The 16,241-nt window shown below is 53.3% G+C and overlaps 1 protein-coding gene across 1 annotated transcript in view; it reads right to left on the bottom strand.

Annotated features, from left to right (window-relative positions):
* Positions 1 to 9,292: 9,292 nt before the first annotated feature.
* The window catches only part of RAB10 (RAB10, member RAS oncogene family), a 54,513-nt gene continuing 47,564 nt past the window's right edge, over positions 9,293 to 16,241 (bottom strand). The window contains exons 4-6 of the mRNA XM_063914967.1: positions 15,510 to 15,599; positions 14,394 to 14,495; positions 9,293 to 12,049 (exon numbers count right to left, since the gene is read on the bottom strand). Coding sequence (XP_063771037.1) covers positions 11,966 to 12,049; positions 14,394 to 14,495; positions 15,510 to 15,599 — 276 coding nt within the window. The 3' untranslated portion in view covers positions 9,293 to 11,965. The remainder of the gene's footprint in view (positions 12,050 to 14,393; positions 14,496 to 15,509; positions 15,600 to 16,241) is intronic.

Raw genomic sequence — 16,241 nt, 5'->3', positions numbered from 1 at the left:
TTAAACATGTGTACTCTCGTGTCAGGGACAGATGAGTCATCAGTGATATGCAAATCATCTATTATTTCAATAATCATATATTGAATACCTTATAGCCATCTTGGCTGTAACTTTGCATTATCGTAGTCGACAGTGGAGTTAAACTCCGTGTCGATACCAGTGTTTGTTATTATGGATAGTGAGCATTGAGAGACTCTGAAGGTCTCTGTGACATAGGGACAGACATGGGTAGATTTCCTGTCTGTTCCCTAACCTTTTGTGCAATAAATTCACCTTAGCACTTACACATATCCAAACAGGTGTCGGCGTTGTCGACGGAGACACCCTCTCACACACATATCCGCTATATCACCTCCTTAGAGGAGCCTTTTACCTCAGACATGTCGACACACGCGTACCGACACACCACACACACAGGGGATGCTCTATTTGAGGACAGTTCCCCCACAAGGCCCTTTGGAGAGACAGAGTATGCCAGCACACACCCCAGCGCTATATAACCCAGGAATTACACTACAACTGTGTTTACCCAGTAGCTGCTGTATATACAAATTTTTTACGCCTAAATTTGTGCCCCCCCCCTCTCTTTTCACCCTTTGTGTACCAGGATACTGCAGTGGAGAGCCTGGGGAGCTTCCTTCCAGCGGAGCTGTGAAGAGAAAATGGCGCTGGTGTGCTGAGGAAGAAGGCCCGGCCCCCTCAGCGGCGGGCTTCTGTCCTGTTTCTGACTAAAGATGGCGGGGGTTTTACACATATACAGTTTTCCAGACTGTATTATGTGTACATATTGCCAAAAGGTATACTTATTGCTGCCCAGGGCGCCCCCCCCCCCTGCACCCTACAGTGACCGGAGTGTGTGGTGTGCAGTGGGAGCAATGGCGCACAGCTGCAGTGCTGTGCGCTACCTTAATGAAGACCGGAGTCTTCTGCCGCCGATTTTATCTCCTTCTTCTGTCTTCTGGCTCTGCAAGGGGGACGGCGGCGCGGCGCCGGGAACGGACGATCGAGGTCAGGCCCTGTGTTCGAACCCTCTGGAGCTAATGGTGTCCAGTAGCCTAAGAAGCACAAGCTAGCTGCACGCAGGTTTGCTTCTCTCCCCTCAGTCCCACGTAGCAGTGAGTCTGTTGCCAGCAGATCTCACTGAAAATAAAAAACCTAACAAATACTTTCTTTTCTAGCAAGCTCAGGAGAGCCAACTAGGTGCATTCAGCTCTGGCCGGGCACAGATTCTAACTGAGGTCTGGAGGAGGGGCATAGAGGGAGGAGCCAGTGCACACCAGATAGTACCTAATCTTTCTTTTAGAGTGCCCAGTCTCCTGCGGAGCCCGTCTATTCCCCATGGTCCTTACGGAGTTCCCAGCATCCACTAGGACGTCAGAGAAAAACTATAATTTATTTTGCAAGCATGCAATAGCAGCAGCCTATGTGCTACTTACACACTGGAACAGGACTCAGGAGTACTCTGTCTTTCTCTAGGCCTGAATGCTTTCATAAGGTAGCAGGTCTCACAAGACCCAGACACACAGGTGTGAAGGAGAAGCTGGGATTCCTGGGTCACTTACAGCTCTCTCCCCCCCTTCTATCTCTCCTCTGGTTGGGACGCTCCATTGGTATTTCAGGAAACCAGATAATCCTGCGTCTCTGCCTGTCCTGCTCACATTCTGGCTGCCTTGTTCTGCTGCTGCACAAGAGGGAGAGCTAGTGATGTCAGTGTGCTCCAGCTGGGGGGCTCGGGGTACAGTATGCCCTGCACCCCCCCTCCTTAATCTGGCTATGTTCCTACTAGAACCTGTACAGCCAGGGGTGTTTTAAGGGAGGAGGGGGCCGTGTGCAGCCTCCCTCTGCGCCCCCTCCTATCTAGCCGGCAGCATATTCGCATGTGGCGTCTGTGAGGCTGAGTGTTACTAGACTGTAGCGCTGTGCAAGAGTCTACTGTGCATGGAAATGGTGTGGCTGCTGTTTTCCTGCCAATTTCCATATAGCGCATGCGCAATGCCATTTCCCTGGTGGTTTAAATTTAAAGGTAGACTTGCTCTTTAATACAGATTTCAACTTAACCAATCATGCAGCTGCTACTCAATACATAAAGGCATTTGTGCATGGTAAAGAGGTTCAGTTGTTGTTGTTCTAAGAACAATCCATAATGGAGAATATGATCTAAGTGACTTTGTGGAATGGATGTTGGTGCGTCTGAGAAAGCGCTGATCTCCTGGGAATCTCACAGACAGCGGTCCCTAGTGTTTACAGAGAATGGTGCAGAAAACATCTATCGATAGGCAGATCTGCAGCTGCTTCCAGCAGGGTAAAGCACCATGTCACACAGCACATCATCTCACACCACTGGTTCCATGGACAGGACAATGAGGTCAGTGCACTGCAACGCCAAACCCCCATATCCCAGTACAGTACAGCAACTCTGGAATTGGGCTGAACATAGGATCCACTGCATGTGCGTGAAGCTGACAAGTCTGAAACACCTGCGTGACGCTTCACGTCACTATGGGCTAGAGTGTGAAAGGAACGTTAGACAGGGAGGGAGTGCTTTCCCCCCCCCTAGCACACTAAAAAATTACCTGTAACCATACCCATACCTCCCCAACATGACCCTTTCCAGGAGGGACAGAATGCTCTGCTTCTGGACTTTTTTCTTAATTTATGATTGCCTGCACCTGTATTGAACAGGTTAATGGATAAGGAAAGTGTTTCAGCACAGGTAATGACAATCACAAATTAGAGGGAAGTCCAGGAGCAGAGCATTTTGTCCCTCCTGGAGAGGGTCATGTTGGAAGGTATGCATACCTGAACCTATCTGGTAATACTCATGCTACCGATTCTCTGAAATTCTATTACCAGATAGGTTCAGGTATGGTTACAGGTAATTTTTAGTGTGATAGGGGGATACCGGTGGGGGGAGCACCCCCCCCTCCCTCTCTATGACCCCTCCCCCTTTCTAGCACCTGATATATAATTATCTCTAGGAATGATAGAGCAGCTGCCACTGTTTGTCTGCATGTGTGAGAAAGGCATTGAATGGGAGCAGTATTTGGAAGGCATGCTGTTCCTTGTAGTGCTAATGGGAGATCCTGGGGGTGGCTCCTGGGTAAGTCAACCCTCTGTCTGGATGTGTTTTAGTATAAGCCTTTATCATGAGGACTTACTGTAGACAAATCACATGGCCCTATGTGGGCACTGCTATTATGTAGTGTTAGGACTGCCGATATCGGAGAAGCCTTGGCGCGGCTCAGCAGCTAAACATGTCTTTGCAAACGCATGTGACCAATTCTCTTAAATTCTATTACCAGATAGGTTCAGGTGTTGTTACAGGTAATAAACATTGTGCTTGGGGGATAGCGGGGGTGGGAAGCACCCCCGCCCCCCTCTCTGTCTGCTGTTTGTCTGTGACCTCTCCCCCTTTCTAGCACCTGATATATAATTATCTCCAGGAATGATAGAGCAGCTGCCACTGTTTGTCTGCATGTGTAAGGAACGCTTCCTGGACCTTGCATCTATGTCATAGATAATTCAGGTTGCTCTGTGAGCAAAGGTATACATAATGCAATATCCACAAGCAGGGTGGGGGGGGGGTGTAAACCAGGCATATCCAAACTGTGGCCCTGCAGCTGTTGAGACACTACACATCCCAGCATGCCCTGACACAGCTTTAGCATTATCGGACAGCAAACTGTGTCGGGGAATGCTGGGATATGTAGTTTCACAACAGCTGGTGGGCCGCAGTTTGGACATGCCTGGTGTAAGCACACTGGGAAACAACAAACATTTAAGATGGTGCAGCTGTGCTGTAACCCATAGCAATATGACAGTCAGCCTTTATCTGTACTGCACCATGTAATCACATACAGGTGAGGGGGTGCTGGGGAACCAGGGCCCCTAAAGGAAAGTTACATGAATAATATATGCTGGGGCAGTAATGTGAAAGGTCAGTGTAGGGACCATGTGATGAGCTATCTGCATTACAACCAGATACAATGGAGAGAACACCTTGGGGCCATCTCACAGCAGCTGTGCCTTCCTATGTAAGAAACACAGCTTATATTACCATGCAAGGTATAGTCTTCAGGTGTCTGCAAGCAGAAAAACCAGTTTCTTCCAGATAAAATTCTGCATTTCCATGGTGACCAGTCTAGGAATAAGCCAAGCACATACAGCATATACTGTATCCTGGAAATAATTCAGCCGCTTACAACCAGCAGAGGGCACTGTGCACCACTCTCTGAGAAGGGCACACACCAATGTGATATAATGTCTTCTGCAGATGTTGCAGGGGGTCAGGTGCTGGCGTCCATGTAACCCTTCCCAGGGAGAATACAGAAAGCTGACAGATCACCTGTCACATCCAGTGACAGAATGCCTGACACCTGATCTTCCTCTGATACATTGCGACACTCAGCCATTGTCTCACATTGTCTCCCTTCCACCCCCAGCCATAAATCACTGCTGTGTAACCCACCTTACTGCTGGACACAGCCTTCCCAGATTGCCATTCTGAGACTTGTAGTTCCACCTCGGATAGCCTCATGTAGGGATGGACACAGTGTCTATTCTGTCACAGGATTCCCTGCATGCAGACCCAGGGCTAACAAAGGGCCACAGCCAGCCAGGGGCCCAGGGAGGCAGATTGTCACTTTGTACAGAATGATGGTTACCATGAGGATAAGGTAAAGTCACAGCCATGGATTACCTTAGAACCCCACAGGGGTGCAGTGCTGGTAGAGGCCATGAGTGGGGAGATGAAGCATTGGGGAGTACTAAGTGTGAGTGGACACTCAGGTGTAATTCCCAGCGGAAGAAGCCGCTCATCTCACATGGCAATGTAATGGGTTCCCTTCGAATCATTTCCTCACTACACTGACAGAGGACGTATCCTGGCCCGGTCTGCCTGGAAGCCGTGTGTCTATCATTAGGGGAGAACATCCAGTGACACAGGTGTTGTGCTTGGCAAGCGGATGATGCGGTGTGAGAGGAGCCAGCCCCAACCTGCACAAAGTTATAGTCAGGAACAGCAACTAGGATTATAACCCATCAGAACTTAGCTGTATAACCACCGAGGAACACGCGCCAGGGGCCCGTAACCACAGAGGAACACGCCCCGGGGCCCGTAACCACCGAGGAACACGTAATCACTGAGGAACACACCCGGCACCCGTAACCACTGAGGAACACGCCCCGGGGGCCCGTAACCACTGAGGAACACGTAATCACTGAGGAAAACACCCGGCACCCGTAACCACCGAGGAACACGCCCCGGGGCCCGTAACCACCGAGGAACACGCCCCGGGGCCCGTAACCACCGAGGAACACGCCCCGGGGCCCGTAACCACAGAGGAACACGCCCCGGGGCCCGTAACCACAGAGGAACACGCCCCGGGGCCCGTAACCACAGAGGAACACGCCCCGGGGCCCGTAACCACAGAGGAACACGCCCCGGGGCCCGTAACCACCGAGGAACAAGAATGGGACCAGTAACCTTGAGGAACAAAGGCTGGGGGGCCCTAGTCTGCACACCATAATTAAGTAATGAGGTGCTACTCTGCTTGAGACAGTATACAAGGGGAAAGAGGTGCAGGTGCACTCTCTCACACTAGCGCAACCTGTAATAACCAAAGGCATTTAGCATAATCCTGGCCAGGGCTATGAGCTTACCCACCGCGCCAAGGTAGCCTCTCATTGGGTAAGTCCCCAACACTAACGATAGGGGTACAGGTCCGGGGGACAGGCCTGAGACACCTTCAGCCTAGTTTAGCACCCTGCCCCACCCACCCCTCACTGATTTTAATTAGATTGCCCAGCACTTACATATGTGGAGTGAGCACACTGAGGTAAGACTCCTACAGTTGTTTACTAGGATAGTCAATATTGGGGGGATTCTCTGGGGTGCGGGGGCTCCTTGTACCTGCCGTGGCTGGACGTCCCCAGTGCATCACAACCTAACATTATTTCAATACACTGTGGCATTTATAGTTTGTGTGTGTATGTATGTATATGTATATATATATATATATATATATATACATACATACATACACACACACACACACATACATATACACACACACATACATATACACACACACATACATGTAACACTTTCACATCATTTTCTTTCACTCCTCACATCACTCACACATGCAGCAGCAGCTCCTACCTCTAACCCTTTATTTGTATCACTCTTGTGGTGCCCTGGGGTGGTGTGGCTCTGGGGTGTCCCGCACCCTGGACCTGAACCCATATAGTGTTAGGGACTGACCCAAGAAGAGGCTACCTTGGTGCGGTGGGTAAGCTCATAGCCCTGGCCAGGATTATGCTAAATGCCTCTGGTTATTACAGGTTGAGCTAGTGTGACAGTGCACCTGCACCTCTTTTCCCCTGTATACATTGAGGAACAAAAACGGGACCCGTAACCACTGGGGAACAAGCACGGGACCCGTAACCACTGAGGAACAAGCACGGGACCCGTAACCACTGAGGAACAAGCATGGGACCCGTAACCACTGAGGAACAAGCATGGGACCCGTAACCACTGAGGAACAAGCACGGGATCCGTAACCACTGAGTAACACACCCAGGACCCGTAACCACTGAGGAACACTCAGGACCCGTAACCACTGAGGAACACACTCAGGACCCGTAACCACTGAGTAACACACCCAGGACCCGTAACCACTGAGTAACACACCCAGGACCCGTAACCAGTGAGGAACACACCCAGGACCCGTAACCACTGAGGAACAAGCACAGGATCCGTAACCACTGAGGAACACACCCAGGACCCGTAACCACGGAGGAACACACCCAGGACCCGTAACCACTGAGGAACTCACCCAGGACCCGTAACCACTGAGGAACACACCCAGGACCCGTAACCGCTGAGGAACACACCCAGGACCCATAACCACTGAGGAACAAGCCCGGGCCCCGTAACCACTGAAGAACAAGACCAGGACAAGTAACATCCTGCGCATGGCTAGTCAGGGATTGGGGAGGTGCGACCACCAGGTCTCTCCCCCCCCCCCCTTCCCCATATCAAAGCGTACCCTTCCACATAACCTAGTCTCAAGGCAGCTGTCCTAACTCCCCAACCTCACACCTCAGCCATCTATGCCTCGCTTACTTCCTGCATTCAGGCCGCCGCCTTCCGTTTGCTCGCACCTCATGTCGGCTGTCTGTCTCCCACCTCCCCCTATATTGTAAGCTCCTTGGAGAAGGGCCCTCACAGCTTTCTCCTACTAAGCGACTGCCTATAGCCGCATCTCTTCCCGCTCTAACCGTTCATTTCTTCCAGCGGCTGCCCGCACACAGTAGTGCGCAGATTGCTTCCTTACATCTCAGCTGTAGTGCGGGGCTGGTAATGGAATCCCAGGGGTCAGAATACCGACCACAGCTGCCAGAATGCCACAGGTTCTATTCACACTCTATGGGTGTTGTGGACACCCACAAGTGGGCGTAGACCTGGCGCAGCTGTCGGCATTCTCTGTGGTCAGGATCCCCGTGTCGTTATGCTGACCGCCAGGATAGTAAATACGTACCCCAGGGTGTACGGAGAACTGTGCTGTGAATTGTTACCAGTTTCAGTTACTGTAACGTTACGTTCTGTATTCTCCGCGTTGTTCTAATGGCTGCCGTATGTACGGGGATGCGAAACACTTGCGGCGCCTTATAAACAAAATGTAATAATGAATAGTATAAAACAAACTTCCAGTATTACAAGGCCAGCTCCGCTTATCATACTTGTGGTGTTGGCCAGGACTGCGTGGCGTCACCGCGGCCGCAGTTATATGCAGGCACAGCCTAGCACAGGTGAAACAAGCGCGGGGAATGGAAGGCTTATCTAAGTAGCAATATGATTTCTAAGGAAGGGATTCTCTGACCGCAATGTACTGGGGGGTGACGCGACCATCTGCGCATACATGACGGTAAGGGAGGAACCCTGAGCACGTCTCACCGGCAGTCTTCTCTCTCCTTAATGTGGTACTAGGCACAAAGAACACAACAAATTGCTTTACAAATATGATAAATATTCAAATAAAAATTAAGGTCTCACTGGATTTAGGAATAAATCACGAAAAATGGGCTCAATTGTTTTCTTACGTTGGATGAACAGTGGGGGATACATAAGATATGTGCACATACTGCATTCATTTTATGCACATATGGGGTGGGGGGTTACACTACGTTTCATTTCACTATATTTCATTTATTTTCTTGTGGCAACACAAAGTGGGTCTGTATGTGGTCTGTCATTTTGCAGATGCGATTAGCAACAAACCACCGCTCTACCCTCCTATACTGCAGCTTACTGGCCGACAGAATGCATCGCAGCAGTGACAATGTATCATCAGGGTGCAGATACGTTGACACGGAGTACAATGGCCTGACTCAGACTTCTACACAATTCAGCCACTGTTACATTGCATGCTGGGTTATGAATGCAAACTTCCACTGTATTCAGAACTGGATGCATCTATGCAACTGAACCGCCCCCCCCCCCATATGTCAAAAGCAGCCGTCATTCCGATCAGTGTGGGCCTAACGCCAGCCATAACCTACGCGCAAGACCCATCTAAACTCAGCCTCACATCTGCAAACGCCCGCTAAGCCGCAGAGAGACATCCTTAGTGCTCTGAAGCGGCCATAGGAACTAATGCAGGCTCTGGTGCAGTTGCAGGGCGGAATTGCCTGCAGCTCTGAACCAGGCTTCATATTGCTCTGCAGGAAGCACAGGACAGTCTCTCTGGTCAGCAGAACGGTGCAGGAAACAGATGACAGTGGGACTGTAACAGCCAGTGTCCTCCTCTCGCTTCCCGAGGCTGTGCCCTGACAGCACGACGTCAGGGCCGTTTCTAGGTGGCAGTCCTGACTGATCAAATACCCAGCTCCAGGTCCCAGCACACACTGCCGGCAGTGACTCACTGAGCAGTAATACGGGGCGGGTGCGGTGACACGCTGCATCACCCTTTCAGCGACACCTTATCTCCCCTATTGTCGGGTCTGGAACACGGCAGGCCCACGCCTTTATACAGGTTTACTCATTGTTCTAGGTGCCTGTAATCCGGTGATTATAGGCTAGTGCACAGACGCCGCGCAGCCTGGAGTGACACATTGGGATATAGTAGTAGACAGGACACGTTATATCTCCCACAGATGTCACCTCCTTACACTGCACAGGGGAATCCTCAGCCCAAGTCACCCGGGTACCCAGAGCAGCAAAACGCACCCCGCAGCCAACACTTAGCCAGGTATAACGAGAGAGAAAAGAACATCACAAACATCATCATTTTGGTAGATTATTCCTTTATAATGAACAACATGAGAGAAACCAAAAATAAAAATATTTAAGTTCATTAAGATGAAAAGTGTTATACTGTCAGGGTTTCCATAACGTTATTGTACATTACTAGAAACTAGAAGCAGAGTATACATCTTATAAAGAAATATATACATAGAAGTCAGTGGATGCTTTACGTTCCTTACTGAAGGGGGACACACCTTCACAGCTGGCTTCACCAGACAGAGTGCACGCCCGAACCACCGGGCAGGTGACCGCGTCCCAAACCATTCACCCGTCTGATGCTGTCCTGTAAGTAACTGCGGTGAGGTCACAGAACGCTGCGTTCTGTGTGCTTATCCCGCAGGATGCTTACTCTCACTCCGTCCCCCCCCAGATACAGCCATCACACTAACACTACCTGCAGAAACAGGGAACCGCATCGCAGACCGGGTAATATTATGGCCAGGCTCCTGTTCTCCGACGTAGAACGCGATCTGAGGGCAAGTAACACTTAATCCAAGTGTAGAGAGACAAATGGGGAGGGTGGGGTGGGGGGTGTTTATTCAGTGGCCAATGTATTTTACCTCCACTATTCAGAATACAAGTACAGGGCCCATCCCGAGGAATAATACAGCCATGGAGAGAAAAAAAAATATAAATAATGTTTTTTTGCAAAAAGCTTCATCTCTGAGGAAACATGTGGGAGAAAAGAAGCGAAGTCTATATTTGCTGGAATAATCTGCAGAATTTCCTTAAGAACATTGGCTGAAGGAAGATTCCACCAGAGAAAGGATAAAACGTTCTGGATGGAGTCAGGGTAGTCTGCACTTGCGGACGCCGGGCCACACGCCCCAATATGGACACCATTTGCTTTGAGCGGAGCAGACGTTTGCGCATATAAAGCAGATTCGTTCTTGATCAAGTTGTCCAGTGTAGATGCTGAGGGGCGGTGACTGTATGTGGCGGTGACTGTATGTGGACCCAGACTTGGTGGCGATGCAATGAGTGAGGTGACTTGGCCATAGGAAGACGTGTGACACACAGGGACAAGTTCCAGTGCGCAGTATGTAATAACGCATACCGGGAACACGCTAGTCTTCTGTAACAGTCTTCCTCAGTCATCACGAGGAACTCTTGCCCTAGTAGCGCACTAATCTCCGGAATACATCCTGAGCCGCGGGTCTGTATATGGCCGTCAGTAACACAGCACGGCACAAGGTAACTGGAATCCGTACCCCTGCCTGCGCACTAGTGGCTAGTAATCTGATTGGCTGAATACGGTCGCCCTCTCTGTGAATACAGTAAGTGGTGGAGGGGGCATTCTCCGAGCCAATGCAGACACTGCACAAACTGATGACACGAAGATTACAGTGGCCCACAAAGGGTTACACTACACAAGTTGTAGCTCTGGTCAGGCTGGCTGAGCATTAGGTCACTGACTATTACATTACAGAGTCTGGCCACTGGTCACAGCAACTAGTTCTCCTCATTCACGCAGAGCCCGACTAAGTCCCAGCCGCCATGTATGTGGCTTCATGTAATAGCTGGTTCGTCCGCTGGTGATTGCCGCAGATGAGCGGCGGCAGCTCAGAACCATTTACCCTCAGGTGAAATGCGTGGGGAGACCACCTGTACAAGCTGCGCAGCAATTCATGCACCAGGTGCAAGCCAGAGGCTGCCCCCTGGTGAGTGCTATGGGGAATATTCTAATTACAGACAGGCGATTTTGTGACCGGGGTCAGAGAGACAAGCTGGGGAGTTATCACGCTAGTAATACCCGGCTCCGTGCACCCCTTGCAGTAACTGGACATCCCATTAAGGGTTAAAGCCCTGTTTTACTTAAGGCACAGGACCTAATCCACCGTGACTGGGGATCGTTACACCCAGCGAATTGCATGAACGGTGCCTAGGGCAGGACTGACATTTACAGGCACTCTATATCTCAAGTGTCAGCCAGCAGGTCAGAGTAACATACTCGCGTCTACCACCTCTACAAGCAGGTTTCTTATTATATCCCCCTATTGCACCTATATGTAAATTCTGTGTAGCGCTTACGTAAAAGAAACCCAAAATATCACCACACAAAGAGAGGAAAAGATCTGCACATCGGGGGGGGGGGCAAACCAGAAGGCACTGGAGTGCTAGCTCTATAGCCGAGTACCCCCACCCCCCCTCGCCCAGGCCAACGAGTGCCTGCGGGATCTCGGCACGCCCGTCTCACTACACCATGAAAGCAGGTAGTTCAATCTAACGTTTATTGTGGTAAACATCTGTTTTCCAGAAGAGATTAGCAGAATTCTCTGTACGTGTCTCTGTTAGTGATGACAGAAAAGGGGAGGGGGGTGATGAGAACACAACCAAAATGTAGTGACCAGGGGGAGGGGGGGCGCCGTAAAATGATATAGGTCACAAACATGATTTTGTTCACATGTTCCTGTGCGGAGTCCTCGTCCGTTTTCTAGAGAGGTTTCAGAGAAATGACACCAGCAAGCACTCGTATAGATGGGAGGACGCTAACATGAGAGGGGGAAAGGGAGACATTCAACAGGAAAGTTAAAATGTAGGAGGAGGGGGGGGGGGGGGGGGGTTTGAGGGGGCAGTGGTTTATGCTGCGAGGACAACGGGTAAGGAGAAGGTGAGTAGGGGGCAGTGGATGGGTGAATGTTGCAAATAAAAGACTCAACAACATTTGCTCTTCCAGCCCGTGACGCCTCCCCCGCTACTGATATCTACGTTCTCGCTGTTTGGTTCTTTGACTGGAGTCTGCAAGACAAGAGACAGAGGAGGTCATTAGACAGGTGGAGCGCCTTCACTACTAGCTACAGTCATACACAGGGGCAAAGGTCATCCCTCACAGTCATGGCGGCTGGGCTACCGGTAATCTAATGGTCATGGTGCCGCAAACTAAATTAACAGCCGTGTAAAGGCTCATTACCACCAGAGAGGATGGCAGTGGACCCTAGGATTGGGAGGAGGGAGGGGGGGGAGGGAGGAGTGAGGGCTTGGGAAGAGGAGGAGGAGTAAGGGAGGAGGAGGAATAAGGGAGGAGGAGGAGTAAGGGAGGAGGGGGTGAGGGGAGGAGGGAAGGAGGGGGGAAAGGAGGAGGGGGAGGGAGGAGGGGGGAAGGAGGAGGGGGAGGGGGAGGGGGGAAGGAGGGAGGGGGAGGGGGAGGGGGGAAGGAGGGAGGGGGAGGGGGAGGGGGGAAGGGGGAGGGGGGAAGGAGGAGGGGGAGGGGGGAAGGAGGAGGGGGAGGGGGGAGGGGGGAAGGAGGAGGGGGAGGGGGGAAGGAGGGAAGGAGGAGGGGGAGGGGGGAAGGAGGAGGGGGAGGGGGGAAGGAGGAGGGGGAGGGGGGAGGGGGGAAGGAGGAGGGGGAGGGGGGAAGGAGGAGGGAGGGGGGGGGGAGGGGGGGGGGGAAGGAGGAGGGAGGGGGAGGGGGAGGGGGGAAGGAGGAGGGGGAGGGAAGGAGGAGGGAGGGGGAGGGGGGAAGGAGGAGGGAGGGGGAGGGGGGAAGGAGGAGGGAGGGGGAGGGGGGAGGGGGGAAGGAGGAGGGAGGGGGAGGGGGGAAGGAGGAGGGAGGGGGAGGGGGGAAGGAGGAGGGAGGGGGAGGGGGAAGGAGGAGGGAGGGGGAGGAGGAGGAGGAGGGAGGGGGAGGAGGAGGAGGGAGGGGAGGGGGAAGGGAGGGGGGAGGGGGAAGGGAGGGGGGAGGAGGGGGGAGGAGGAGGGGGGAGGAGGAGGGGGGGGGGGGGGGGGAGGGGGGGGGGGGAGGGGGGGGGGGGGAGGGGGAGGGGGAGGGGGGAGGGGGGAAGGAGGGGGGAAGGAGGAGGGAGGGGGAGGGGGGAAGGAGGAGGGGGAGGGGGGAGGGGGAGGGGGGAAGGAGGAGGGGGAGGGGGGAAGGAGGAGGGGGAGGGGGGAGGGGGGGAAGGAGGAGGGGGAGGGGGGAAGGAGGGAAGGAGGAGGGGGAGGGGGGAAGGAGGGAAGGAGGAGGGGGGAGGGGGGAAGGAGGGAAGGAGGAGGGGGAGGGGGGAAGGAGGGAAGGAGGAGGGGGAGGGGGGAAGGAGGGAAGGAGGAGGGGGAGGGGGGAAGGAGGAGGGAGGGGGAGGGGGGGAAGGAGGAGGGAGGGGGAGGGGGAGGGGGGGGGGGGAAGGAGGAGGGAGGGGGAGGGGGAGGGGGGAAGGAGGAGGGGGAGGGAAGGAGGAGGGAGGGGGAGGGGGGAAGGAGGAGGGAGGGGGAGGGGGAGGGGGGAAGGAGGAGGGAGGGGGAGGGGGGAAGGAGGAGGGAGGGGGAGGGGGGAAGGAGGAGGGAGGGGGAGGGGGGAAGGAGGAGGGAGGGGGAGGGGGAAGGAGGAGGGAGGGGGAGGAGGAGGAGGGAGGGGAGGGGGAAGGGAGGGGGGAGGGGGAAGGGAGGGGGGAGGAGGGGGGAGGAGGAGGGGGGAGGAGGAGGGAGGGGGAGGAGGAGGGAGGGGGAGGAGGAGGAGGGAGGGAGGAGGAGGGAGGGAGGAGGAGAGAGGGGGAGGGGGGAGGAGAGGGGGTGTTGAGGAGGGAGGGGAGGGGGTGTTGAGGAGGGAGGGGAGGAGGTGTTGAGGAGGGAGGGGGGGGGGGGGGGTTTGAGGAGGGAGGGGGGGGTTTGAGGAGGGAGGGGGGGGTTTGAGGAGGGAGGGGGGGTTTGAGGAGGGAGGGGGGGGGTTTGAGGAGGGAGGGGGGGGGGGTTTGAGGAGGGAGGGGGGGAGGGGGTTTGAGGAGGGAGGGAGGGGGGGGGGGGGGTTTGAGGAGGGAGGGAGGAGGGGGTTGAGGGGGGGTTGAGGAGGGAGGGGGTTGAGGAGGGAGGGGGGATTGAGGAGGGAGGGGGAGGGGGGGGGGGGGTGTTGGGGAGGGAGAGGAGGGGGGAGGGGAGAGGGGTATCCAGTTAAGAGGTTGGCCCGTAAAGTCAGGTCTATGGGAGAGCGACAGACATGATATGACCCTACGATGAGAGGTCATAACACTTGTGTCCTGTGAATGGTCCTCTGATGAACGCCCAGGCACCCTCAGATGCTGCATGTGGCCTTAAAGACACGCCCACAGGAAAGTAGAAGTGGGAGGATGGCGCAGACATGGGAGGAATCTCATACCTTTCGAAGTATGTCTTCTGCTAACGTGAGGAATGCCTTCTCAATGTTTACGTTTGCTTTTGCACTAGTCTCAAAAAACCTAATTCCGTGCTCTCGAGCAATCTAGAAAGGAAACAGAAAATCAGATTTACATTAATGTGTAAACTTTGAACTTAATATTACAACCTTAATACAAGCCTATTTGTAGAACACATCCCATTGTGGTTGAACAGCCGGAGAACGGAGAACCTCCTCTAAGGCTGGTGCGGGTGATGTCAGGGACACTGAGCTCATGTGATCACTTAGAGCCAATGCAGTGACAGCTGGCAGCTGTAGGACACAGGGCGCCTCTGCGAGACACGAAGCACGCTCATTAAGTGGTGACTATACAGTAGCTGTACGGCTGTAACACAATGAGCAACTCTTTACTGTAGTCATCGGATAACGTGCAGCTGTGTACAGTGACAGATACGTGTTCAGATGTATAAATGGAAGCCGCCGCTTAGCAGCCATATAACGGTACTGCTATTTCAGCCAAAGGTCCCAAATTTACACCAACTTTCTCAAATACATGGACCTAGATTAGTATTCACGGGAATGGGATCTAATTGTTTCAGCTGCACAAATACCAAATGCATATTCTCCGGCCTCACGGCATCTGCATTAGCACTGAGGCGGCGGTCCTATCGGCACGCCGCTGCCTCCATAAGGACACTAGTTCCTGCTGTCGTCATACCGGCTCTGCCCAGGAGATGGCAGCCTCCGCTCAGCATATGACGTGTCGCTTCTCACTTCCGCACAGGGACGCGCAGAACAATTACTGCTGATGGAGCATACAGCAATGGGGGGGTTGTAAAGAGAAATTTACTGCAGAAAGCAGCGCTCTGCGGGGGTTGTGTGGGGCAGATCGCTGTGTAAATGTTTATGTAATGCTCTAAGGTTCTGTTTACTTGTGAGATACAAGGGACGGATCCGGCGCCATTGTGTAAATGCTCCAGATAAACCATTTACATTAAGAGGCTGATGTAACTATTCACTAAGGGGGGTCTGTAGATATCAATAGGGAGAAAGCAGGCCCCAGCGGCTGAGGCGGGGGGTATATCTATTCAGCCATCGATGACGGTGGTTTGCCGTTACCTGCTCTCCCTTTGCTTTGGGCACCACTCTCTTGTCCTCCATGTCACACTTGTTTCCAAGCAGCATCCGTTCCACGTCCTCGTTGGCATGCTAGAAGAGGAGGGGAACATGGGGTTATTGTGGGCGGGTCACAGGGATCAGACACAAGAAGCACACAGACAACCTCAGCGCTGACATGCAGTAATTGTCAGGTCACCGTGGCTATATTACACAAGCCCCCCAGGCCCATGGCAGCGCCACTCGCCCCTCACCCACTGCTGTGTCACCAGCCTGGCACTATTTTAGGCTCCTCAGCCAGATAAGGAAGGAATGATGTCACCTCTGGGTATCTGTGTCAGGAGAAAAATAGCAACGCTGGCTGGGAGCAGGGCTACAGCAGTTGTCCAGAGTCAGCGTGGCCCCTGCCACGGACAGGCCGGACCCTCAGCCTACGCCAGGACTGTAATGAGGAGAACTCGGCTTACACTTCTACTTGCTATTCACTGCCAATCAGTCTAGAATCACATCCAAGACAGCAGCGATTCCGGGGCGACGTAAAGTCCCCCTTACCATGGCTTCCCGCACGGGACACAACTGAGGGGCTCCTGACATATAACACCAGGGATGTGTGTGCTACTGGCATATATCATATATACACTCCTGGAGCACAGGATGGAGAGACTGGGATCATGTGGTCCCCGGAATCGACAGCTCCATGTTTTGCAGGACAGCAGGCTACCACAAATTCCAGGC

Source organism: Pseudophryne corroboree, chromosome 4, assembly GCF_028390025.1.
Source record: "Pseudophryne corroboree isolate aPseCor3 chromosome 4, aPseCor3.hap2, whole genome shotgun sequence".
Lineage (NCBI taxonomy): Eukaryota > Metazoa > Chordata > Amphibia > Anura > Myobatrachidae > Pseudophryne > Pseudophryne corroboree.
The sequence above is the reverse complement of the archived record's forward strand: the minus strand, read 5'-3'. Positions and strand labels throughout refer to the sequence as shown.